The sequence below is a fragment of the Dendrobium catenatum genome, unplaced genomic scaffold (genome assembly GCF_001605985.2).
Source record: "Dendrobium catenatum unplaced genomic scaffold, ASM160598v2 original_scaffold_61322, whole genome shotgun sequence".
Classification (NCBI taxonomy): Eukaryota; Viridiplantae; Streptophyta; class Magnoliopsida; order Asparagales; family Orchidaceae; genus Dendrobium; species Dendrobium catenatum.
The window spans coordinates 770,041-796,771 of record NW_021379772.1 but is presented as its reverse complement, the minus strand read 5'-3'; the positions used below and the strand labels follow the sequence as shown (position 1 = coordinate 796,771).

The window sequence follows — 26,731 nt, the reverse complement described above, 5'->3', positions numbered from 1 at the left end:
GCGAATTATTGCGTCTAGTCACCTGACGTCCGGACAACCAATCCAGATGCGTCACATCACCCAAATGCACCGGGACCCGGTGTATTTTGGTGACGTGGCGCGTCTGGATTGGTGTTCAGAAGAATCCGGACGCAATAACTTGCCGAGTTCTTCATTGTTGTTGGGTGATACACTATTGTCATTATGAATTCAATTTTTGTAAGCTATTATGCTTCCACTTTTCTAGTTTGATTTTCAGCATTGCATATTTTTTATTGTAATTTAAGCTATAATTCTGCTTCAATATCTCTTGCAATCATCTTTTTATATGAACTTAACCACAAAATCATTTAACTAAACTTACAAAAGATTATAACTCATAACTATAGACTTCGACTCACTCAAGAAAAAAACATACAGATCAAGCATGGCTGAGATTTGCAAAAAGGTTAAAAATGTATAACATTTAACTGAACTCTTCGCTGAAGGGTATTACTCAGGAAGGCCAGGCGCCTATCAGCGGATAAATTTATACATATCAGAAATGCAAAAAACTAAAACGAGTGTATACAGCCTTCTCTTCACACTCGGCGTTATAAATTCTAAATAAGTTTTTTTGGTGAGGACATCTATCACAAAAATAATAATACAATTTTTAGATGTCACAGTGCCTTTCGAGACCAAATAGTCAATTTAAGTCACTAACTAAGAGCTGCACCTGGAGGCTTCAGGAGAGCATCATATCTAATCAATGAAAATCTTGGACATAACGGTAAAATTCTCAAAGGCGCACCTTTCATCTGGTGGCGTAAGACTGGTTAATATAGCCGGTATGAGCAGAGGCGACTTGTCCATACTGGTTGCTAACATCAGCAGTCGGCTGAACCTGGTAATAAGGCTAGAATTAAATCGAAAAAAATCACTAATAAGATTAAGACTTCATTTGGGACAGCTTTCTTCCAGCTTCTTAAAACGTCTTTCTAATATAAAAATTAAAAATTTTGTACTAAAAAGCCACTTTAAGCAGTAGTAAGAAAGCCGTTTCAAACGAAGCCTAATTGGATGATAAGAAAACATCAAAACCATTAACGAATTTTATTAGCTATACTAAACTGTTTTGTAAAGGCCCAACTAAATGGACAATTTTTTTATAGGTTATTAGTGGCATATTTCAACAAGCTGAGGTGATATTTTACATAACAATGCAGGTCAAAATATGTTCATGCAAAGTTAGTAAAAGCAAGCTTCAAAGCACACTCCTTTAGCATTGAAGTGGATGTGATACAGTGGTCGTACGTATCGCTTGCCTATGAACTGCAACCTTGTAGAAAAGCGCATGCAATCATGCCACTTCGCTACATTGCATTGTCGCAATGTGCGCTTGGCTCTAGATCATAAAAAAAAAAAATCCTATTGGAGAGCTTGGAGCTTGCACAGAAGTTTGTGTTTTTAGAGAGTTTGAAGAACTTTGTTTCAGTTTTTATTGTTTTAGTTTTAGGAGTTTGATTGTTTAGTTGGTGTGAGCTTGTACTTAGAGTTGGTTAGTGTAAACATTGCTCTTTTTATTGCATTTTATTTGATTTAATGATGGGGACATCGGATTACGACACATGTACCTTCAGGAGATGCCGGAGATCGACGGCCACGATCATGATCTTTATTTTCATTATTTTATGTAGTAGTTTAATTTTATTTTGATGTTTTTCCGCTTTTGCCCTTATGGGCATTTAGTCGCTTATGTAGCCCGGAAGGGCATTTGTGTCATTTCTTATTATTTCATTTTGGCCTATTTAAATGAGGCCTCATGCATTGTAATGGCAGTTTTTGATGAAATAAAATTTGCTCCTTGTTCTCTTTGTGAGTTCATCCCGCCAAGATCTCTTAGTGAGTTCGCCGGCGAATGCTAGATCTCTTTGTGAGTTCTAGTTTTCGTCCTAATTAATCTTGTGGAAACTCAAGTGAAGATAATTAAGGTTAGTAAATTCGTGGTTGCTCGAACCCCTTGAAATTTTCCCTCTCTTCCTCCCCTTGCATTTGCCGCCGCCTAGCCCAGAGCTGCCCAAGCCGCCGGCCACTTTGGCTGACCCCTCTAGTCGGCCAGCCCACTCTCCAGGCCGTTGGCCACCAGCCCCTTGCCGCTCCCCAACCTCACGATTGACAGTCCAGCCGTGAGCTTCAGCCCCTCACGGGAAAATTGAATTTTGTAGCCATGCCGCCGGCTGATCCTTCTTTGCCCAAATCGTGGATTTCAATTCCTAATGTCTTGATTAATTGCCTAATTATTAATCCACATTAAGGCTGGTAATTAATAAGCAATTAGAAATATTTGAAATTCGAATTCAATTTTCCCTCTCATCCCAAATCAATTTGGTAAGTTACTTAAGCCCCAATTAAATCTGAAATTATAATTTCAGGATTTGATTAGGATTTACTTAATCAACCATGGGCCCCACTTAATGAATAATAATTTCCTCTATATGGCCGGCCACTCATAGAGCCCAATTTCTCTCTTCTATTTTTTTTAGCTGCTATCCAATTAATTCCTAATTTTCTCCTAAAATCGTTGGCCCCTCATGGGATTCATGGGAATTCTCAATTAATTTCCCTCCCACTTTTCTAAGGGAAATTCAAATTGAGATTGCTCTTGGATCTCAAGCTCCACCTAACCCAGCCGTCCACTCTTCTCCTCCCCACCACCAGACCCCTTGCTCCACCCGCCCCTTGGCTCCACCTCTCCTAGGTGGCCTGTCCCCACCACCTTCTACCACATCAACGCCACGGTCCCCCATGACGTATGGCGGATCCGGAATTTGAGTGGGGGCTTGTATTCGACGCCCACAACAATCTCGACGTCCGACAATCGTCATTCTTCGACGCGGGATTTGATTCCGACGACGACACCGTCGGAGCTTCTTTGGATCGGATCCTACCGACTCTCATACACGTCATCGACAAACAACGTCCAGACTCCGAGTGGATCATTGACGGCCGTCCACCCGCTCCTCCGAACCCGGCTTCTCTCCCGGCGACAAGTCCTCTCAAGATCACTTGTCTATTAGTGGCATCGCTAAGTCTACTTACAATTCTCTTCCGCTAGCCACCACTTTCAAAACAAGTGACGGATCTCAAGGTGAATGGTCTAAATTTTAAACGTGTGGCTTTAGTAGTAGCTATTTGCATTATTTAGTTTTCTTTTGGTTATCTTTTGCAAGACTCTTGTAATCCTCAAGTGTAATCGATGCTTAGAGCTTAATCAATCACGAATTTTCTTGAATCCTACTTGAGCAAGCTAGATTTTATTGTTAATATTGCAAAGTTAAAAGCTTTCATTAATCTCTAAAGTGCAATTCATGTTCCCCCATGTTTGTATCACATCATTTAAGTTATTATTCAATCAATTAAATGAATTTTAAATTGGTCAATTAATGAAGAAAATAATTGAGTGAAATTAAAAATTAAATAATTAGCTTTTAAATTTAGTTTTGAATTTACTAATTAAGAGTGTAATTAAATTGCTCAATTAATAAAATTTCAAAGTTATTTCAAAATAAATTAATGAATTTAAGTACAAATTAATATTTTAATTAATTAAAATAAAGTAATTATTTTTAAATGGCTTAGTTATTTAATTAAAATTTAATGTTTTTTTAAATTATTTAATTAAATGAATTTCAATCTTATTTTTTAATTATTTTAATTATGTAATTTTGATTTGGATCTAATCAATTAATTATATTAGTATTTTAAATGAATTAATCTTAATTAGATTTTTAAATTAATTAGTTCATTATTTGATTAATTGATAGGGTGTCAAAACTTGACCTAACCCGAAACCCGACTTGGACCAAACCTAAAAACTATGGGTTCAGTTCAACTTGTTTGCCATATGGGTCGGATTTCAGTTCACGTTCGAGATTATGACCCATTAATAAAATCAGGTAGGGATCGGTTTGACCCTGAAATCAACCCGGAGGCACTTGAACCACCATTTGCAGCGCAATCCTGCGCTTGTGAGTTGTACCCACCCGTGTTCGGACTTTGCCCTCTGCACTGCACCCAGACTCTGCCTCCACACCGTGGCGCCAGCAAACCCTCCCGCGGACTTGCGCTCGCATCCGGACTTTGTCCTCATAACTGCTATGCTAGATAGCCCTCCTGCAGACCCGAACTCACATCCGGACTCCGCTCTCTGCACGCAGCGCCAACAAGCCCTCCTGCGAACTTGCGCTCGCATTTGGAGTTCGTTGGATGTATTCTAGGTTCACGGGTTGGGTCGGGTTAACTCGATAATCCGGCGAGTCTGGTTTGAGTCTGAATTTCTAACTTTTTTTACAAAACCATGTCGGGTACGAGTTAAGATGTTGGACCCGATTCAATTTTGGGTTCGACCCGAACTCGACTTGAAAACCCATTTTGACACCCCTATTAATTAATTGACTGAAATTATTTTATAATAATTAAATTAATTATTTTTAAATGAATAAATTAAATTTAAATGAATTAATTGTATTAATTATTAAAATAAATTTAAACATCTCAAAATTAGTCTCCAATGGCTCCAAAAGAGAATTTGGCAACCCCTTGGAACAATTTTGGCAGCCTCCTAGCGCCCCCTTTCTGCAAGGGGAGTTCGAGACGACATTTTTCATGGTTTCTACCTACCCGGATCAAAGATATGACAGCACAAGACCTTCAAATTAGAAATCATTCTACCCAAATCAAAGATCAAAGGTGTAGGGCCTTCAAATTAAGAATTCATATGCCCAAATCAAAAGATCAATGGTGAAAAAAAAAAGATCAATGGTGCAAGGTTTTGAAATTGAAAATTCATCCCATCCAGATCAAAAATCAATAGCGTAGAACTGTAGATTGAAATATCTGTCTATTTATTTTCGAGAATAAAAGACTTTTACTTAATTATACAACAATTTAATTTTAATTACATGAATCCATATAATTCAGTTCGAGTCGTCATGCGTGCTTGATGCAATGGACGACCAATTTGAATTGTTGTAATTGATGGAATACTCACGAATCAGAGAATTGAAGTTGTAGGAGAATTCACAAGTAGGCGTGGACATTTAGAGCGGGGAGAAATCAGGCAGGCGAGGGTTGGGCGTGTGTAGATCGAACAGATTTGCATGGGAGAAGTGCGGTCGACTTGTGTGATCAAGGTCACATAAGAGTGTCGCATGTGGGGGCAGGTTGTAACCGGAAGGCTAGGGTTAGGCGTTCGATCTTGCGTATGGAATGGCTGAATCAGACAGGCATAGGAGGTAGTTGCACGGTAACATGCCGATGAAATTGTGAGTAGGCAAGTCGGTTTCAGCATGTGGAGGAGCGTTCGTTTTTGGCGTGTGCAGGCGGGCTTGGTTCGAAACGGACAAGGCGACACGGGAGGCGGGGCTCAGTCTCATGTGCAAACGAGTAGGGTGACGCGAGAGTCTGCATTCATCCCCGTGCGAGGTGCAGGCAAGTTGGAGAGGATAAGCGGGTGGCTTGTGTGAACGGTGGGACCGAACAGGTGAAAGAGATGGACAGGTTGTTTGCAAGATTGACGAGCAAGAGCAGAAAACTGACGGGATTGAAATTGGAACAAGCATGTGAGTGCTTTTTTTTTCCGTTCTCTATATTGTTTTATATCAATTGAGTTGTCGATTGAATGTATTGTTTCACCAAACATCGCATATGTTCACTATGGAACTGCGCTCCATCGGGTTTAGGGTTTAGGATTTAAAGTATTCTTTCATCAATTTATTATTTTTCTATGATCTTTTTTGCTTTCAAACAGCTAAAAATTGTTGTTAAATAATGTATCATTATATTTGTTGAAAATTATTACCTGATTTGGTTTATATATTTGGCTGATAAAATGACCGTTTGTATGCACATAATACATATATGATGTGCAAGTCATGAATTCTCTAATTCATAAAAGCACCACTTCACTTCGTCCTTTGCACATTGAATAATAATTAAAAAAAGAAAAACTCATTTGAAAATACTAACAAAAAGCTAATCAGAAATAAGCTTTGATGCATTTCCTGAATAGCAGTGTTTCCCTGAGGTACTCAGCATGGCAGATCCCACGTGCAGAATCTGTCTTAAAAATTACATATAGTAAATACGCACCTGATGCAAATTATAGGCCGCAGTATATGCATTTCCACCATAAACCATTCCTGTGTTTCTGTAAGCGTCAGTGTATCCTAAACCTGAAAGCACATAGAAGTTGGTCTATTAGAAATCGGATTGTTAATAATTTGAAACCAGGAAAGAAAAAGCACGAACAAAGAACTTGGCACAAACATCACAATACTTGGAAAAGATAAAGATTGCAAAGCAGAAGTTACAGAAAACCTTCCTGCTATTCCTTGGCGTTACTTTAATCCTTATATCGATGAAGCATTAAGAAAAAAAAAAGAAAGAGAAACTCATATGCAGCACAAATGGCATGACAAAACTTGAAATTAACACGCCAAGGTGTTGACCTCTGTTATAAAACAAAAGAAAAAAAATCACCTAAATCATTACCTATCGCGAGCCCATACCAAAATCCTACTCTGCCATTCGCCCCATCCCTCTGCAAACGCCGCCGCTCAAGCCTCAATCCCATAATCCCTGCTCATACCTCTCGATCTTTTGTGAACATTTTACGTCGTTAAAATGAGAGGCGAGCAAGACATTCGCTTCTCCTCCTCCAACGCTCAACTTCTTCCCGCAAGCTCTTGTCTGCGAATAGGAGTTCCGACCCATTCCTCACTATACCGAAGCTTCCCAGCCAGATTTTCTTCTCTCGACTCCAACCCTGTCACCCTCTTCCTCTAGCCTTTAGATCTAGTCGCAAGTCTCCTCCCTACTGTCTCCTCCCAGCTCCAGGTCGAACCCAAGCACCTCAACCTTCTTCTTCCCTCCAGTTCCTTGTCAGACCAAACCTCTGCCTCACTCTGACCCGCCAACACTCCAACCCTATCACCTAAAGCCTCACTTTTGGAATTCACAGCGCATCGGAAAACCGCATATACACGCTTTTCTTAGCGTGGTGGGATGGGAACCCAGTGCGATGCCTATGGTGAAGTGGGGATATTTATAAGTACTCGTACGCGGGAAAACAACTGTGTTTTCAAACATGTAATGTAGAAGACCCATACATGCTTTTCTTAGCGTGGTGGGGGACAAAGATTACAGTCGAGGTATCCAAGAACACCTACCATACACGCTTTTCTTAGCGTGGTGGGAAGACCCAGTTTCTTGTAGTTTCCCCTAAACGGGGGAGACACCGGGAGCCTACCGAAATTTCACCTAACAACACAAAGGACTTGGATAAAAACAAGGGACTTGGACTGAATTGAATTTGAACTTATATGAACTACAAGGACTTGAATGAATGGAATGTAAGTAACAAAATTCAAATTCAAATAATAAGTGAACAATAAATCAACAAATGCAACATGATAATAAAAATATAAGCACTAAATGATGCATCCAAGTCATTAAGAGAAGCATCAATCAACAAAATAAGGGCCTTGTGCTGAAGTTTCAGATGTTTACAAACAAGTGCAAATGATAAGTGATGATTCAAAACATTCAATGGACACCAACATTTAATACAAGAAAAGGACTCGTCGTGGAATACTTTCAGACATAGGTAACATACAAGCAAACATGTTGGATTCTTTCATAAACACTGAAAATCAATGTGTGATGAGCATCAATAAACAAGACACAATGCACGTGGCAGATAAACTCTGAATGCATATGAATGGTGGATAATGAACATAAAATTACCTTATGATTTTCAATCCATCAAACTGCAAGTGATAACAAGCGCCTCTTATGCTCTACAAAGAAGGAATTACTACGAACACATTTGACATGTTTATGAAGTTATGAGGTAGAAGATGTGTGAAAAATGTGGTGGCATTCCAATTAACATGCTAACAAAAAAAATGAAGTTTTCAAATAAATGTTGAAAAGCTCTCATACCAATCAAAGTGCAAGCTATGAACTACTTCCAAGGACAACAAGAAACTTATGATATTCACCATAATTCACACAAAAGCAATATATTTGTGAAGTGAATTAGCATGAAGGAATGCAATGTCATCTCTCTCATCAACAACAATTCAATTCCAAGAAGATATAATAACGAAGGAGATCATATGCTAATGAGCAAATAAAAGACTTGTGTGCAATGAACAATAAATGCATTGTTTATGAGCAAGAGCAACAGGCATGTCAATAACAACGCAATCAATGAAATATGCATGAATTGTAACTAAAATCATGCAGTGCTATGTTCACAAGTAAAGCAAGGGAGATGTAGGAGAAGCGAATCCTTTGTTATCAATGCAAACTAATTTGTAAATGAGCACATAACAATCTACTTTCAAATGAGAAGAATAGATATGTTGCAGGATTCTTGATTTATGTATACGCAACATGAAATATGTAGTGTTCATATTAATCGACGAATGAACTTGTATATTGAAGATCAAAGGCCCTAACGAAGGGAACTATTAGTTGATGCAACGACTGGATGCAACAAATACAAGCACCTGCAAACTCTTGTAGCAAGAGTATTATAGCATACTCGTAGTTAACATCAAGATACAAACAAGCATAATGTCTACAAGCAAAGATAGCATATCTATAGCATAATGCACAATACCTACGAGCTATTGTAGCAAGGATATCATAGAATCTCTGCAACAAACGATCATCCAATGGAAGGTAAATACACTCAAGTGGTATGCAGCTAAGATTGTGATATCCCTATGGTTGTGGTTGGTTCACTTGTAGACCAATACAACCATTTCCTGTGAGCTACGACGACCAATGAAATTACTTGTGGAAAATAATGGTGGATATGAAGTGCGGTAACTCCTATGTGGACATAAGTACATATGTTCTCCGCAAGCAAAGATGTAAGGCTACAACACATTTAAATACCTACAAGCCATCCTAGGAAGCCTCTCATGTATGCAAAGTTCTATCTATAAAAAAATACAGAAAGCCTGCAATAAATCCAAACTCTTATGAATAATAGCAGGAGATTCGTTAGTGCACTACAATCCACCTGCAGAAAGCAACAAGTAGTGCAAGACAGTCTACCTGTATAAAACGGACAAATAACCACAAGTTATAATGCCACGCCACTGGATTTGCAATACTCATGCAAGCAGATAAAAGATGTCTACAAGTTACAATGTCACGCCATCGGATCTGCAACACTCATGCAAGCAGACAGAAGGCGTCTACAAGTTACAACTCAATGCCACCGAATCTGCAACACTCATACAAGCAGATAGAAGGCGTCTACAAGCTGCAACGCTACGCCATTGGATCCGCAACACCCCTACAAGCGGACAGAAGATGTGTACAAGCTCTTAAATGCTGATCACCCGCACAACTAATCAACACCAAATATTCCAAAAATGCCCCATCACATACATTGTAATATGTATGTACATAGGTACACAGAAGGGTATGTATAATCACACAACCCGTATGGGCCCCGACAAGCATGTTGCATGAACAAATGTTGTCTAAGGATACTGTGTGTGTTAATAAACTTGAACACAATTCTCCTAAATAGGTAAATAGGAGTCGATAAGGTTCAACAAATAATTATAAAATATCCAAAACACCCACATGGGCCCCGACGAGCTTGTTAAGGGTACGCACGTAACGTTTAGGGAAGCTGTGCAGATCAATAAATGAATTACAATTCGAGCTTGATTCTTTTATATGGATAGATAGGAGTCGACACGGCTCAAATTATCAAATAGATATACGATCAAGGCGTCGACTGGAATATCTGTTTTATACGTTCATATAAGGCCTTCAAGGTTGATGACAAAAAAACATTCATCAACAAAAGCATAAAGCCTACGAAATCTGATCCTTTGTCAACAGCTCGACAGAGTCGACAAGGTTAGATCCACAAATAGAAATGACCCCAAACATCCCGATGATGACAGTGTTGAATGTAAACCTCAACCAGATGGGTCAACTTTAAATATCCAAAGTTTCACTCAAACGCCCATCAAAACCCCAAAATCCAGAATCTAAATATTTAAAATTGAAATTCAACCATTAATCACTTAAAAAGAAAAATTCATCCACCCTCCACAACAGTTTGCTGGGTGGACAAATTCAAATATCACTTCAATTCACATAGTGCTAATGCCTAGTCAAAAATATTATTAGGATTCATTTTCAAATAATCTCCTGCTAGTAAAGACGTTGTACGTATCCTCTTATCGACGATATTGCCGCCAAATGGCATTGCAGGATAAACAGTTATAACCTAAGGCCCTCTAAACCAGAGCCCTACATGGGTCCCTGGTTGGGTACCCACGCTGCGCTGGCAGACTTTGCCCACCCACGCCCACCAATGGTGACTTTCGGGATGTCATACCCACCCACACCTACCCACTTTCCATGCTTATTGAATGCAGTCTGCCACGAATTAATGGCCTTGAGGTTTTTTGTCATTTTCTTTGACAGCAAACTTCTAAGCCACATCAAAATTTATCGTGGTCACGACGCGGTTTAGTATTGCATACTACGTAGTAAGGATTATTGTAATATACTGCATGCATATGGTGATTAGTAATTTAAATCGGTTTGTCCTCTGATGTCGAGTACCCACCCATACCCACCCACGAGGCCATGGACGTACCCATACCCACCCATGCCCATTGGGTATGGGTGGGTGTGAGTATGAGTACCCAATGTAGGGCTTTGCTATAAACCAAATAGTTTTGCCGCCAAATGGCACCATAATATAAGGGTTATGGCTAGAGCCAATACGCTCCTTAGTGGCATCAAAATATTGAGATATGAATCAATAGGATATAATTGATAAGACACAAAGCCCTCTGTTAGCTAAGGTGGATTCAAATTTGTCCCCTTAGACAAGGATTCTTTTGTCAGGTTGTGTCGACTACCTTCTCTGACTAAGTAGACCAGGGACCACGATGACACAAGACAACGAAACCATGGGATCTTGATTGGACCCATCATCCATTTTCCCACCGTCTGCTTTAAGTGTAAGATAGTGCAATTTCAAAATTTAAATATCAAATTCTCCAACACCCAAACCCATGCTGCTACTATATGTCAGATAACGTGTATATCTACATATCTGATTGACGACTAGCCTTAATCAAAAGTTCTCTCTCATTATCGAGAGGGGTAATTAACTATAGGGGTTTGTGCCTATAGGAAACAAGAACTCAGATTATAAAGTCCTCGTAAAATGAGAGCAAAATCTCTGAGTATTATCTTATCTACAAACCTATCTGCCTTCCAAAATTTACCTGGGAACTTAATCTATTAAAACTCCCCCGAGACAACAACGGGGGAGGCCGGGGCGGAATTTTCAGAGCCCACACAAGGTCATTAGAATACTCTAATAAAATTATATAAAATAACCAAAATTCTAAATATGTCAGATACAAAAAATTTTAGCACATTAAATGAAGTGGCTGATATTGAGTCTGAATGATGAAGATGGAGAATAGGAATGAGAATAAATGAGATCTGCCATGATTGATTAGGCATAAATTCCCAAATGACGTCTTAATTTAGTGCGGATGTCAAAGAAGAAATGTGAAAATCAAAATAGTCGACACTTTAACTAGACAGCCAATATGCCATCAAAGTAAATGCCCCACGGAATCAACAGCCCCCCTAAAAAACGTATGCTTCAAAGCATCACAAATTACAGTAGTATGATGATATCTATAAGAGATCATAGGAATTATAATACTTGGGTTTGCAGCAACAGCAGCTGCAGCTGCAGCTGACGCCCTTGCCCTTTTCTCTGCATTATCAAGTTCAACACGCAGCTTTTCTACCTCACGAGCCATGGAAACCATATTTTTCTGCATTTCCTGACTTTGTCCTAGGTTTTCAGCGCGTGCTTTTTTCTCGTACTCAACCGCAGCTCTGTCGAAAATTGCAAGAGGAATCAGTTAGATCATCTTTATTCTTTTACAACTTGAAAAAACAATACCTGAACAAAGATCAGATATATCGATTGCAGGCTGTTGCAAAATAAAGATGAAACAGTCAAAACGCAGCGGAATTAACAAACATTCTACGCTGGCAAAAACAAATTGTAGCAAATGCGACGGAAACACATGTAAAAACAATCTGCTACAAAATGCTGACATAGGTTCAAAGCAGGAGTATGAACTTTGAATTTCATGCTTGATTCACACTTTTGATTCAGAAGTTGCTTGGATCAGGTTTGAATAAGCTGGTTAAGGTGTGCTAAACCAAATTCAATATAGGACAGGCTGAACCAGTCTAGCAATCTTAACATCTTATTAAATGGTATGGAAATACTCAAATTAGGCATAAATATGCAAGGAAGAGTTCCAATTTAAGTCTATTTCCATGATTTTTTTTCATGAGTTTTAAGTCGTTTGACACTACAGGACTATCAGGTCACGCCAAAAATGAAGAATTTCATTCCGATACGTGCCAGAACCCAAGTTAATAGAGTTTTAGCCATTCTAAACTATCCACTGATGCTTAAGCTAGATTGCATTTTAAGAAAATCATGGAACTAACTGGGAGATTGATACGCAGTGGAGTAAAATCAGTGAGAAAAACAGCAGAAATAGCAGAAAAAACAGCAGCAAACAGTAGGAATAAGGGCTGATTTTTTATTAATAGATCTACAAGAAACAAGATACAAGTGATCTATAATTAGAGAGGTAAATCGGCTCTCTCAAACAAACTAGTTGCCGCTAGGAAGTCCTCACGAAAGAAAAAAACTACAGAAACTATATCAAATTCAAAATATGCATACCTCAAAATAAACCCTAGACCCCTCCTTAAATAAGCTCTCAAATTGCCTCTAAAATAGATTTGTTTTCTTAATAGTTTCCTTCTTTAATTTAAATTTAATTAGGAAATCTTTCCCTCTTTAATTTAAATCCATTAGGAAATCTTTTTTTCCTAATTAATCCTCCCTTTAAATAGTTTCCTTCTCATTCGTCTTCTTGGCCAGGGTCTTCTGCCTATATAGTTTTAGTTTTAGATAAACTTTATCCCCGAGCTCGAACTGCACTTCACGTCTGCATTCATCTGCCTTCTTTTTCATGAGCTGTTGAGCCCTCAGCATATGCCCTTTGAGTTCTGCTAGTATTTTGTCCCTCTCCTCAAGTATTGATCTATGCTAGATATTGGTGTATTGTTCTTTCCTTAGTGTATCAGATGGGGCGAGTCCCTCCCATAAAGGATCCTAAAGGGGGTCGTTTGTGCAGCTGTGCATCCTGAACGGATGTATTGTACCAATCAGAGCCCTGCATTGGGTACCCGTACCCACACCCACCCATATACCCACCCATACCCGGTATGGGTACGCCCATGACCTTGTGGGTGGATATGGGTAGGTACTAAATATCGAGGAATAAATCGATTTACATTGATAATCATTGTATATCTTACTTATACTACTGCAATCATCACTACGTATTGTGCAACACTTAACCACGCTACGAGTACGATAAATTTTGATATGCGACTTGAAAGTTTGCCATCATAGCCGTACGTTTGTGGTTGACATGTTGTGCACCTTTCTAAAACCGTCCCTTGCATCTTCAATAGTTCCCTTCAAAAAAAAAAAACTGAGGAATACCTTATCTTTGTTTGATACTATATATTTTGGAATGCCATGTAAGCGCACTATCTCCCTGATAAAGATTGTGGTGACTAATATTGTGGTGTAGGGATGTTTCAGTGGAATAAAATGGGCATACTTGTTTAGTTGGTCTACTACCACAAGTATTATTAAATATCCCTCCAAAAGTGGTAATCCCTCAATGAAGTCCATAGTCACCTCCTCCTAAACCCTTTCAGGTAAAGTGAAAGGTTGTTTTGAACCTCCTGGTGTCATAGTAAGGTATTTATGCATCTGACACACATTGCACCTCCACTATGCATCCACATCCCGATGTAATCCTACCCAATATAAGTCAGTGGCTAGTCGGTTGTATGTCTTTTAAACTCCTGAATGTCCCCATATCGCACTACCATGAAATTCCTGCAACAGCATGGGAATATAACTTAAGGATCGTGGGAGTACAAACCTCCCTTGGTAGAGCAGTTGGTCCCCCTTCAGAGCATAACCACTATGACTATCCGAGTCCTTCAACAATTCTTCCTTGATCTTCCTCAATCCCTTATCCTGCTCGCTCTCCCTCCTTAATGCTTCCTAATCTAAGATCATTGGTACTAAGAAGGTTGTTAACTATGGCTCTTCAACCCTCCTGGACAAAACGTTTGCTGCTTTATTTTCTAAGCCCGGTTGATACTGGATCTCAAAGTTGTATTCAAGCAATTTGGATAGTCATATCTAGTGCTCCTTCGTGACCATCCGTTGCACCAACAAATATTTCAGACTGCTCTGGCCGATCCTGAATATAAAATAACTCGCTAATACATTAGGCCGCGACTTTTGAATTGCCAAGAAAATCGCCATAAGCTCCCATTCATATATTGACTTGAACTTTGCCCTGGCTGTGATGACTTGGCTGAAATATATGATAGGTCTATGATCTTGCATGAGCACTACTCCTAACCCAAACCCGATGCATCATCCACCACAAATAGTCTACTAAAATTTGGGAGTGCCAGTACAAGTACACGGGTCATAATTGTCTTCAGGTCTTGGAATGCTCGAGTCACTTCCTCCCCCCACTTGAAGTTATCCTTATTCAATTACTTTGTCAGAGGTTTTGCTATAGTGTTATATCCCTTTACAAACTTCCGGTAGTAACCGATAAACCCTAAGATCCCCTGCAGCTACCTCAAGTTCTTAGGAAGAGGCTAGTCCATCATGGCTTAAATCTTGGATTGGTCAGCAAATACCCCCTTTCTGGACACCACATGTCCTAAATACTCTACCAGTGATTGCCCAAATGTGCATTTTTTCCGGTTGGCAAACAACTGATGCACCCTCAAGATCTCCATTATTTTCTTCATGAGTTCCTAGTGATTTAACATTGTCTTGTTGTATATTAAAATGTCATCAAAGAATGCCAAGACAAACCTACGAAGATGTGGGTGGAACACTTAGTTTGTAAGTGACTGGAAGGTGGCAAGGGAATTGGTTAGGCCAAAAGGCATCACGAGGAGCTCGTAGTTCCCTTCATGTGCCCTGAAAGCAGTCTTGTGCACATTAGTTGCATTCATCTTGATCTGATGGTACCCCGACTTCAGATCAATCATGAAGAAGATTACTGCTCCAAATAACACATTCAAGAGTTCATCAATCACTGGAATGAGAAACTTATCTAGTACTATTTCATTGTTTAGAGCCCTATAATCGACACAAAACCTCTAGCTGTCATCCTTTTTCACCAACAGGACTGGACTAGAGAAAGGACTCACACTAGGTCTGATGATCCCCGCTTCTATCATCTCATTGATCAACCATTCTATCTCATCTTTTTTATTCTTAGGGTAATGGTATTGTCTAACACTAATAACAGAAGTCCCCTCTTTTAGGTTGATAGCATGCTCATGCTTTCGTGGCGGTGGTAACCCGATAGGTGGCTAAAATACGTACTAATATTATTGCAAAATTTGTCGGACCCCCATTAGAACTTTCCTTGTCTCATGTTCCTAGACTCCTATGCTTTGTAACTCAACGAAATACCCCAGGTCTGCATCCTGGATCATCCTGAGCATGATTTTAAGTGATACCATGGTCTTGCATAAGCTAGCATCCCCTTGAAGCACTGCCTTCTTCCCTTCCACCTGTATCTTTATGGTCAATGATTTCTAGTTTGCTTTCATATCTCTTATAGTCTGAAGCCACTTCATCCCCAAAATCACATCCGTACCTCCCAAATCCAGAGGAAGGAAGTCTTCCACCACTTGAATGCCCTGCAAGATCATCACCACCCATTTACATATTCCTCGGCTCCTCTCTATCTTGCCCATTCCCATCATCACCCCGCATCCTTCAGTCCTTACTAACTTCAACCTCAATTGGCCCACTACCCAATTTGGGGTGAGATTATGTGTAGCTCCACTATCCACCGAAACCACTACTGATTGCTCCCTAATTTGCCCTCTTAATTTCATGGTGTGATTTCAGATCTATCCCATCATAGAGTTCAAGGACACTTATGCCACATCTAAATGCAACCACTACATTTCCTCTATATAACATCCTCCAGCTCATCCTCGTTCTCCTCTTCCCCTTCGCAGACCATCAGGTCTTGAAGGGCTCGATTTTGCACCTATGCTCTGGTGTGAAGCTCTCATCACACTTGAAGCATAACCCTTTAGCTCGCCTATCCTATACATCAGCTTCTATGAGTCGCTTGAAATTGCCTCGAGGGCGAACTCGGGTGCTCTTCTACTTTGAGGATTATCTCTAAAATGATATCGTCTGGGTTCTTGGTATTAGTGTCGTTGAGGTACTCTTGTAAGCCCCTCCCATGATGTTGCTCCGGCTGGTCTTCTCTCTCTGATGTTTTTCTTCCACACTTTACGCCAACTCCATCATTTCTCTCAGACCTCTAGGTCTCAACACACTGAGCTATGCTCGTATGATAAGGCCTTTAATAAAATTTTCTTCAAACCCTTGCTCAGAAATTCCCCTTAGTCTTCCTGACAGTAGCTCAAATTTCTCCTGATACTCCATAACAATCCCCCATGCTAAGGCATAGAACTACTAGTGGAGGTCTCCTCCCGAATGACTCAGAAACATTCAAATAAGCAATCCTTTAATTCTACCTATAAATAGATAGGATATCTAGTCTCCCTCCACTGAAATCAAGCTAGGGCTTTCCCCTCCAAGCATAGTTCCACCGCCATGAGTTTCTCCCCTTATGTCAGTTCATTTATAGCAAAAATGGCATTCTACTCGATACACCCAACTCTAAGCATCTTCCCCTTCAAAGACTGGCATTTTTAACTTCCTAGATATGGCCTCCATACCCCAATGATTTCTTCCTCTGTTAGCTACCCCCGTGAAGTGATGGTACGATTCTCTCCCTTGGATGATTTGGAACCCATAGTTAGGCCCAACTGTCACTTCCTCTGACCAACCGTCCCTCCTGCATGAGTGGTCTCCAAAAGGCTTTAGCCTCCCTCTCCTTTATCGCCCCTTCTTCGAGATACCTTGATGCACCTCCCATCAGAGCTCTTCGAGATGGTTCTTGAGGAAAAATCATCTCTGCTTCATCATTGTCCTACTGAAGTTTCTTTCCTTTCAGATCAACTCTAGGACTAGCCGGCGAAGTCTTTGACTGCATCTCAATTAATTTCCTCATCATGCCTTCCATGTTCTCAAATCGATTTTCTATTCGGGTTTCCATAGACAACAACCTTCCTTCCATTGTTATGAACCTTCCTTCCATTCCGGCCTTGAATTGTTCCATCTGTTCTTCCAATACCTCCATCTGCTTTGCTGCCATTCACGAATCTAGGTTTCAAATCGCAAAAAACTACAAAAAAATAGCGATTAAAGGTCTTCAATTAGCAAAATTAGCAAATGAGAGGATTTATGCAGCAAATTTCAGAGATGAGAACTGCAATTTTGGTCTAGGACACGGCTCTGATACTAATTTGATACTCTGTAGAGTAAAATCAGCAAGAAAAATAACATAAACAATAGGAAAAACAGCAACAAACAGTAGGAATAAGGGTTGATTTTTTATTAATAGTTCAACGAGTAACAAGATACAAGTGATCTACAATTAGAGAGGTAGATCGACTCTACAATCTAGTCACCGCTAGAGAGTCCTCACGAAGGAAAAAAATACATAAACTACAGCAAACTCAAAATATGCATATCCAAAAATAAACTCTAGACCGCTCCTTAAATAAGCTTTCAAATTGTCTCCAAAATAATTTGTTTCCTTAATAGTTTCCCTCTTTAATTTAAATTTAATTAAGAAATATTTCCCTATTTAATTTAAATTCAATTAGAAAATCTTTCCCTCTTTAATTTAAATCCAATTATGAAATTTTTTTCCTAATTAATTCTCCCTTTAATTCCTCTCATAACATAATGAATCAATTCTTTATTGAGCCCCATTGTGGGGAACTAAAATCTCCCAATTGGAACCTGCCTGGTCCGCCCCTACCTAGTTCGTCCCTCTTGGTTCGGGGCCTACTGGACCGACTGATCCAGCCCATCCCAGGCCTCTGCTGCCGTATCAGAGACTTTGAAAAAACACAGAATTAGCTGAAACAAAAGAATTAGGTACCTCTATGCAAAAGTCTACCAAATAATATTATTCCTGTTTCTTACTTATATAGATTTTATAAATTAAACTTCTAAAAATGATTAACTATGGAAGATAGTTCGAATCAGGCATGCTCCTCAAAGTTATTCCTAAACACATCAGACCAAATTAAGTTGATTTCAAATTGGGGCCGACAAGAGCAGCATAATTAAATCAATTATTTTAATAGATATTACACATCATGCAATGAGAAAATTCGCTATGTGATGCACCGGAAGCAGTAATACTGCATTGAAAATAGGAACTCCAAAAAGAGGAAGAAGTAACGAGGAAAATAATAGAGAAAAAAAAAAAAAGTTGGGTCTCATGCACCTAGTAAACTCTGGCATTTCTTGGTGCCTTAAACAGACCCCTTGCAAGCACTCCTCACCTCCACTGGTGGATGGTTTCAATCGGATGAATGCTTGATGTAGTAATTTCAAGTCCTCTGTTTTTTGCATTTTATACTCTTTTTAATAATGTTGACAAGCAAATAAGAGGTATGAATATGCGGCTACAATAATGTTGGCAAGCAATAAGAGGTATGAATCTATAAATTTAATTATTAGAAATAAAAGACATATTATAAGATGGAAAATGCCAAATAAAATCATTCACTATGAGAGAACTTCAATATTAATTTGATCATTTGAATATATTTTCTGCAGAATGTCGATATGATATCATTAGATGACTCAATCCAAACACCTCATATGCATGTTTGTCACATCTAGAAGAACTTCGAATAATGGAAGTGCCACGTAAAAACTAACTCGAGGAGATGGAAAAATTCTAATAAACTAATCTAAGCCACAACTGTGGCAAAAGTTCTCCATAGATTGCTTGCTACTTCATTCGTGACATTGGTACTCACAAACAGTACATTTCAGTATGGATAGATCATTTGATAGCCGGGGAAAGAGAAGCTTGACTAAGAGGTAACATCCTAAGAACTTATTAAAAGTGTATCAAGAACCGTTTAGTTTTGAAAGATGTACAGGGCAGCAAGTCTAGAACTAATAACTAATCATGTTGACATGAAAAGCTGGCGGCAACAAATCCACATGTGGAGTTAATGTGCTGATCTTTCAAAATACCGGACCATGGTTGAGTAAATTCTTCATATCACATTGCATTGGAATGAGAGAACATAAAATTTGATGAAAAAAGGGACAACAAGTACATATTGAATAGTAGAAATTCAACAACCATGTGCCCCCTCTTGTCCTTTTTTTTTCTTTTCTTGGTCGCTCAGACATCCTCCTACCTAGTTATCTCAAAGCTTTGCCATCAACTTAAGAAACTGGCTACGGCTCAAATATGGCTAGGGCTCACTATTTACATGACATTATCAATATATTTATGATCATTAATTAGCCTAATCCTAATTTTCTGGGATATGAATCACCATTTCCATTAGTTCATGTAAGTGCTACATGAGTTAACCAACCATGAGTAGTTCTTTTTACCACAAATTATATCCAAATTATCATGATCTACCCCTTGTCTTCCATAACACTTGTGAATCCAAGTGTTTCTTATCATATATTTATCATCATTAATTAGCCTAATCCTAATTTTCTGGGATATGAATCACCATTTCCATTAGTTCATGTAAGTGTTACATGAGTTAACCAACCATGAGTAGTTCTTTTTACCACAAATTATATCCAAATTATCATGATCTACCCCTTGTCTTCCATATTACTTCGATGTTAATTTTATCTATCCATCTAATTAGTACATATTCTACCCTTAGATTACATGTTTCATACCATTTAAGTATATTAAATTCAATGGATGCTACTTTGATGACAATTTAAATGTAATAGGTTCAATCAACATTTCTAAATTTTCAACACAATAATGTAAACATTATATTTTTGTCCATAGACAATTGGATGCCAATGACTTCCTTATCACACAACTCTTACATTCATATAGCATAGCTGACCTAAGAAAATCAACATCATCAGTTAAATGTATATAATAGCTAAAAAAGAAAATTAGAGAAGCATTTGAAAGAGGATAGGCATTATCATCAGCATGTTATGTTTCTTGAATTTGTCTTAATTTCGCTCGTCCGAAATGATGATCATGAATGTGAATGAGAGATCAAGATCATAGATAGGTATTGAGTCTTTATCAATGGTATAACAAAAAATTGGTTTTTCTATTCTAGATAATATTATAATAAGTTTCTTTTATTTATGCCTTTCCATCATCTTGCTTTGTAAATTTGTCCTTAATTTAACTTTTCTATTCTACAATAGAAATCTTCAACAGCAATACTTTGGGATACCCAAATCTAAGCAGCGTTTACCAAGAAACATGTGGGTTCGAGGAAACTCATCTCATGTGGACCTACGGTTTGAAGTGTAAGGTTTGCCTTCAATTACTAGTCTTGAATTCTTGATTATTAGCCAATTACTTGCCAACTATAGCTGATTTTAATTAACAGATTCTACAGAAAATCCTGGATTTTACATGTATTATGTAGAACACCCCAAATTTCAATACAAGCTTTTATTATTTGTTTATTGGCATGCATGTTGATGAACTTATAGGATGGTGTTTTTTATTCTTTTAATTTGCATTACATCTTGATCAAATCTTTCCTCACATATGGTATTAGAACCTAGTTTGCATCCACAATCACACATGGGAATTCATGTCAAAGTCATATGTTGGATAGTGAGTGAATTGAAATCTTTTAGATAGGGTGCATGACCAACAAGTTCGAAAGACTAAATAGCTAAAGTCATCTAGAACCACAAGTCTCTTCAAAGTTGCACTACTAAGAGCTAACAAACTATGTGCTCTAGGCAAAAACCAAGACATATTGTTCTGGAATGATTAAGCCGTGACTTTGATCAAGCAAAGAAACCTAGCATTCACTTCGGAAGGGATTTAAATTGAAAACCCATAAAATCTCAATAGTGTGCCAAGAGTTGGTAAAAAAAAAGATGAAAATATGGCGAAAATAAAACTGAAATTATTGAAATTCTATCATCATCCATTTTTTATGTTCATATGCAAAAAGTAAGCTCTATGTAATTTCAAGACTTTCATAATATTTTGACCATAATTTTCATAATTTTAACATAACTCTCATATTAATTTTCATAATTTTAACATAAATCTCATATCATTATCAACCTGCCTACTAAATTTCCAAAAAACTAAGCTCACAGTTGACCTTGTCATCATGAACCTACCTCTTCTATACCAATTTTTAAAAAGATAAAAGTCAAACTAATAATGCGGTCTTTCATGTGCTTGATCACTATTGTGGTTTGGTTGCATCTCCCAAACTTTCCGCACATAATACGGATGAAGCTAAACCAAATAAATGAAGATCAACAAGCATAGACAATATGGAAAGACTAACTCAAAAGTCTCATTTGATTGGTCATAACACACGGACCACTATTAGTGGCAAGAAATGTCTAGCCACTAAGTTCGACTCATGAAGATGAAGCATCTTGGAATCTAGCTAGTATCCACCTGATCAACATGGAGAAGTAACATGCCATAATTAATCAAGATCCTACAGGTAATCGACATCATACTTTCCAAGGCGAAATATAGCATTTAGCACTAAGTAAGAATAAAAAATGCCTGAAGTGAATCCCCTTTTATATAGGATGCTACATTCACATAAACATAAAAATTGGAATTCTAAAAAAAGATATTCTTGCATAAATTAAGCTATCAACATTTGCAGAATTATCAACACAAAATGCCTAGGCGATAAAAATGACTTGGAGAAATCAAGTAACATATACAAACTAACTTTCACACCAAAAGAAAAGCTAACGATTATTTACATATAGAGTAAATCCTCATACTTTAAGTTAGAAACAAGAATAAGATAGTTCACTAAACTTGCAGAAGACAACAAATTTAATGGATTAATGACAACAATGATGGTAAAAAAAAAACTTAAAAGTACATCTGACAAACTATACACTATAATATAAAAAATGTGTAAGAAAAAGCAAAGGAAAATAGGTATTAGAAGAAGAATAATGTACTGAGTATTTTGTTGTTGTTTGCAAGAAAAGGAGGAAGAGAAAGATGAAGAGGATGGTACATAATTTGAATAAAAAAAGTTATCTAAAAATGGTCCAAGGGAAATATAAGAGCTGAAAGGATTGTTTTATTTCTCTATAAGAAAAAAGAAAAGAAAAGAATGATAAAGTACAATTAATTAAATTTAAGATGATTTCCAACCATTAATAAATATAGGTTGAAAAGATAAAAAAATCATGGGGGTGTTTATCAACTAGCTGATATGATACGAGCGCATAAACTTCGCAATTCAATCAATGTAACACATTCAGTTCCTAATAAGACGATCACTAAATTGATTAAATGATAAAAGGAACGTAAGCTTGACACTTTACCCAATGTGCTATTTAAGTGCTATGCAGGCAATCCCCCATTTTATGCAATATTATCAAAGGTGAGTTAGCTACTCATCTAAGTGTCTAGGCAAGGATATAGTGCCTCAAGCAACTCCCAAGCGGGTGCCATCAACAAGGCGTTCACCTCCATGATGCAATTTATTTATTTATTTTAAAACAATTATGATATATAAGGCTATAAATTTAATGATAAGGAAGATGATGACATGAGTGATGAAGAAGATAAATTAGATAATGATAAGGACGATGATGACATTAATCCATTATTCTAGAAGAAGGGTTATTCATGTGCTAGTTTGGGTGCCATTATTCTAGAAGAAGGGTTATTCATGCTTTAGTAATTTTTTAAAATGAAACTTTATTTCCTTTTTATTCATGCTTCTGTAATTGTTGAACCTTGGAAGTTTCATCTAGGGTTTGTTGTTATACCTAAGGAGACTAGTCCAATTCTCAATAAATTCTAGGATTTGCATCCTCATAACTTACCTAATAAGCTTACGATAATGATTCATTCATAACATATTCACCACTTTATTGGATGAAAAAATAAAATACGCTGAGGTTAGAGAGATGCAAATGAACTACACAATAAAAAGGTTAGAATAAAGAGCACATACCCTCATGTGATTCCTACTTTACTCACCTTCAGGAGAGAGAGAAATTGGTGAATTTGAGTGGATGATTATTTCATTTGTAAAATTACACAAATATAGGTTTCTTATACTTGGATTGATGATAAGTTAAAAACAATTATTTAAATGATCTTTTCAAAGATTAAACTTTAAAATAAATACCATCAATTCTACCTCCATGGGGAGATGAGTGAATGACTATCTTTAAGATCATGGAGGTTTTTATAAAAGGTTGGTTATGCCTTTCAGGAGGAAAAATTATCAAGTATGCTTAAGAATTGATGGCCCATATACTGCCCTTTTATAATCACTTTCGTTATCAACTTTGATGAAATTCTAACTTAAAAGACTAGATCACTCATCTTAACTACGTTCTCCAGAATCAAATCACAAAATTTGCATGTACAAAAAATATATACATATTTTTTAAACTTCAAAAGTATCATACAGACTTCACTTCTCATACTATCATACTTTATAAAAAATAATCCTTAATTACAATCAGAATTATTGAGAAAATGGCCAAATTAAAATTACTTTTTTTTTATTTATCATATCTTTCGTTAGTTAACGCACTTTCTTCATTCCAATAAACACATTATTTAGTTATAGCCGCCAAACTCATTATTTAAATTTTAAAATTGAGATAAGACTGCCCCCGGGTTTAAAGGATAAAGATTTGTTGTTGTTGTAGTAATAGTAGTATTGCCCCCGGGTGAAGGTGAAACCCTAATGTTGTCATGACGAATGACCCACCCTTTAACGTAGGTGTTAGAATATTGCAAATGTGCAGCTGAGAAAGCCGGCTATTATACTCTACAAAAGCAAGTGAATAAAGAGGACACATCCACTTTGCACTAAAGAGCTCACCTTGGACTCTACCAGAATATGCAGCTGAGAAAGCCATCAATTGCACATGAAAAAAGTGAGCAACTGAGGAAGCATATTGCCTAAACTATGCTAAAGCAGATGACTAATTTCTTACATTGCATGGGGGAGCAGAAACTGGAGGCTAATATGAAAATTTATGAAAGCCTCATTTCGGTCATTAGCAAGGATGGCATTCATGAAGATGTGAAAGTTAATTGGTTGAGTTTAAGGAGCAAGTTATTAAGCAAAATGATGAAAGCCTCATTTTATCCAGCAACTACTGGGACTTCATGAAGGTCAAAAAGCTATTACTGGACTAAAAACAAGGAAACAACACCTAGCTCCTAGGTATTCATGGATGTTGCGGGAGCTTAGGAACACGCTGCTGGACATAAAATGGCATTAAGCATGTGGTAATAATGAACATAAAAATCGGGATGCCTCATGTTATTTAGATTTAGCAGCTTCTATTCTGGTTTGAAACATAATTTTATTTCTTCTAAACATATTTTGTATGAAACTTAAACAAACATAATTGCACATATTTTAAACTTAAATAATTCATATAATAAACATTAACATGCATATTTTGGTCCAGACTTAACAAAAAAATGAATAAAAAATTCATGTTCACATATAACTATGTTTTTTTACCATGAAGTACTCAACCACAAGTTGCTTACCATATTATCCAACAGCAAGTCCTTGAAAAACTCCGAATGGCTAATGTTAAATACAAATATGCTGCTGACAAACATCGGAGGAACGTTTATTTTAAGAATGGTAATTTGGTTATGGCTTACTTTCATCGCCAACGATTTCAAGTTGGTACAACAACAACATCAAACCTTTATCCCACTACGTGGGATCGGCTACATGAATCTTTTTTCTCCATTTTGTCCTATTAAAAGTCAAATTCTCGTTTAAATCTAATAAAGAAACATTCCTAATATTTTCTAACCAAGTCTTTTTAGGTCTACCCCTACCTTTCTTAACACAAGTCAAATCTAATACCTCTACTCTCCTAACCAGGTCATCGGAAGGCCGCCTTTTTATGTGACCAAACCATCTAAGGCGACTCTCTCTAATTTTATCTTCTACTAGAGCTACTCCAACCTTTTCACGTATATGCTCATTTCGTATCCTATCTCTAAGGGTAAAGCCACTCATCCACCTGAGCAACCTCATCTCTACCACACTTAACTTAGTTTTATGTTTCTCTTTTAATGGCCAACAATTTATTATTTTAACATGAAGAATAACTATCCACATTGATCTTTCTATTGATTGCTTATTTACAATTCATGGATTTTTATTAACTTCAACATTTGAAGAAATTACTATAATTTAGTTTTTTTCTTTGAATGATTTTAAAAAATAAAATTGAAATTAATAACCAAAAATCAAAGAGAGTCAAAATTACAACTAGTAATTGAACTGTTGCTTTAACAAATTGAACCAGACACACCAAACAATATCATTTCAAATTTTTAACTTTATCCAAATAATGCACACCCTTAGTCACCTTCAAAGGAAGCATGTTGCCCAGATTCCAATGACTATGAGGAGAAAACTCCAATAAATTGTACTGATTCTGAAAAGTACACAAAAAGAGGCTTCAAGTCCCAATTTATTGAAAAATATCATATTGAGTATGATGATAATGATTCTGTTGAGAACTTTGAAGAAGATGTGGAAATATAGCTTCAAATTAGAAAATTTCTCCAACCTCAAACGACGAAATTCATCTAATATTCTTTCACTCAAAATTAAGATCAATTGGCATCTATAAAATGCAAAAGAAATTTCAGAATAAATGTCTCTAATTGCATGAGAAAATAATTATGATTTTAAATTGTAGAGAGTTTTAAATGGCTTGGAATCAAATGCATGGTTTGTTCATGATCTTTTACATGTATTGAATGGTTTTGATTGGTGAAATACAATAGGGAAAACTAGATTTTTAAAAGGCTATTAGATAACTCCAATACATCCTTAAGTTTTTGATATGCTTGATGAATGGTTAAATTATCATGAAAATTAATCAACAATATAAATCTTATGTTATAAATTACAATTATTGGTGTAATATTGAATTTATGGATTATATGAATAAGTGGATGTAAAAAGAACTTAATAAGAGAATGTAAACTCTTCCCCTAGGGAGAAAAGCATTTGAAATCATATGCATTGAACTTTTTCTCAAAATACGGCATTAATTGCATAGGAGGATAATTGCTATTTCAATATGTATATGAATTTAACTAATTCATAATTAAATACAAGAATTGACTATGATATTTAAAGCATATGGGTAGATTTCTATTGGTGAAATACTAAGATAAAATTAGACTTTTGAGTAGCCTTGTATGTATCATCCTATTTTCTCATATGCTTGATAAATGCGAATATTTACTTAAAAATTGAGGAAACTCGACCAATACATAGCTTTCATGTTGTAGATTACAATCATATGTGTGATTTTGACTCTGAAGATCATGAGAACTAGTAGACAATAAAATTAAGTGAATGATCATCCTGCCTAGAAATGAAA

General features: G+C 37.0%; 1 protein-coding gene across 2 annotated transcripts in view; it reads right to left on the bottom strand.

Annotated features, from left to right (window-relative positions):
- Positions 1–394: 394 nt before the first annotated feature.
- The window catches only part of LOC110112936 (protein FLC EXPRESSOR), a 47,148-nt gene continuing 20,811 nt past the window's right edge, over positions 395–26,731 (bottom strand). For both annotated transcript variants that reach the window (XM_020845324.2, XM_020845325.2), the window contains 3 exons: positions 11,759–11,937; positions 6,112–6,194; positions 395–865 (listed from right to left, as the gene is read on the bottom strand). In XM_020845324.2, coding sequence (XP_020700983.1) covers positions 776–865; positions 6,112–6,194; positions 11,759–11,937 — 352 coding nt within the window. In that variant the 3' untranslated portion in view covers positions 395–775. The remainder of the gene's footprint in view (positions 866–6,111; positions 6,195–11,758; positions 11,938–26,731) is intronic.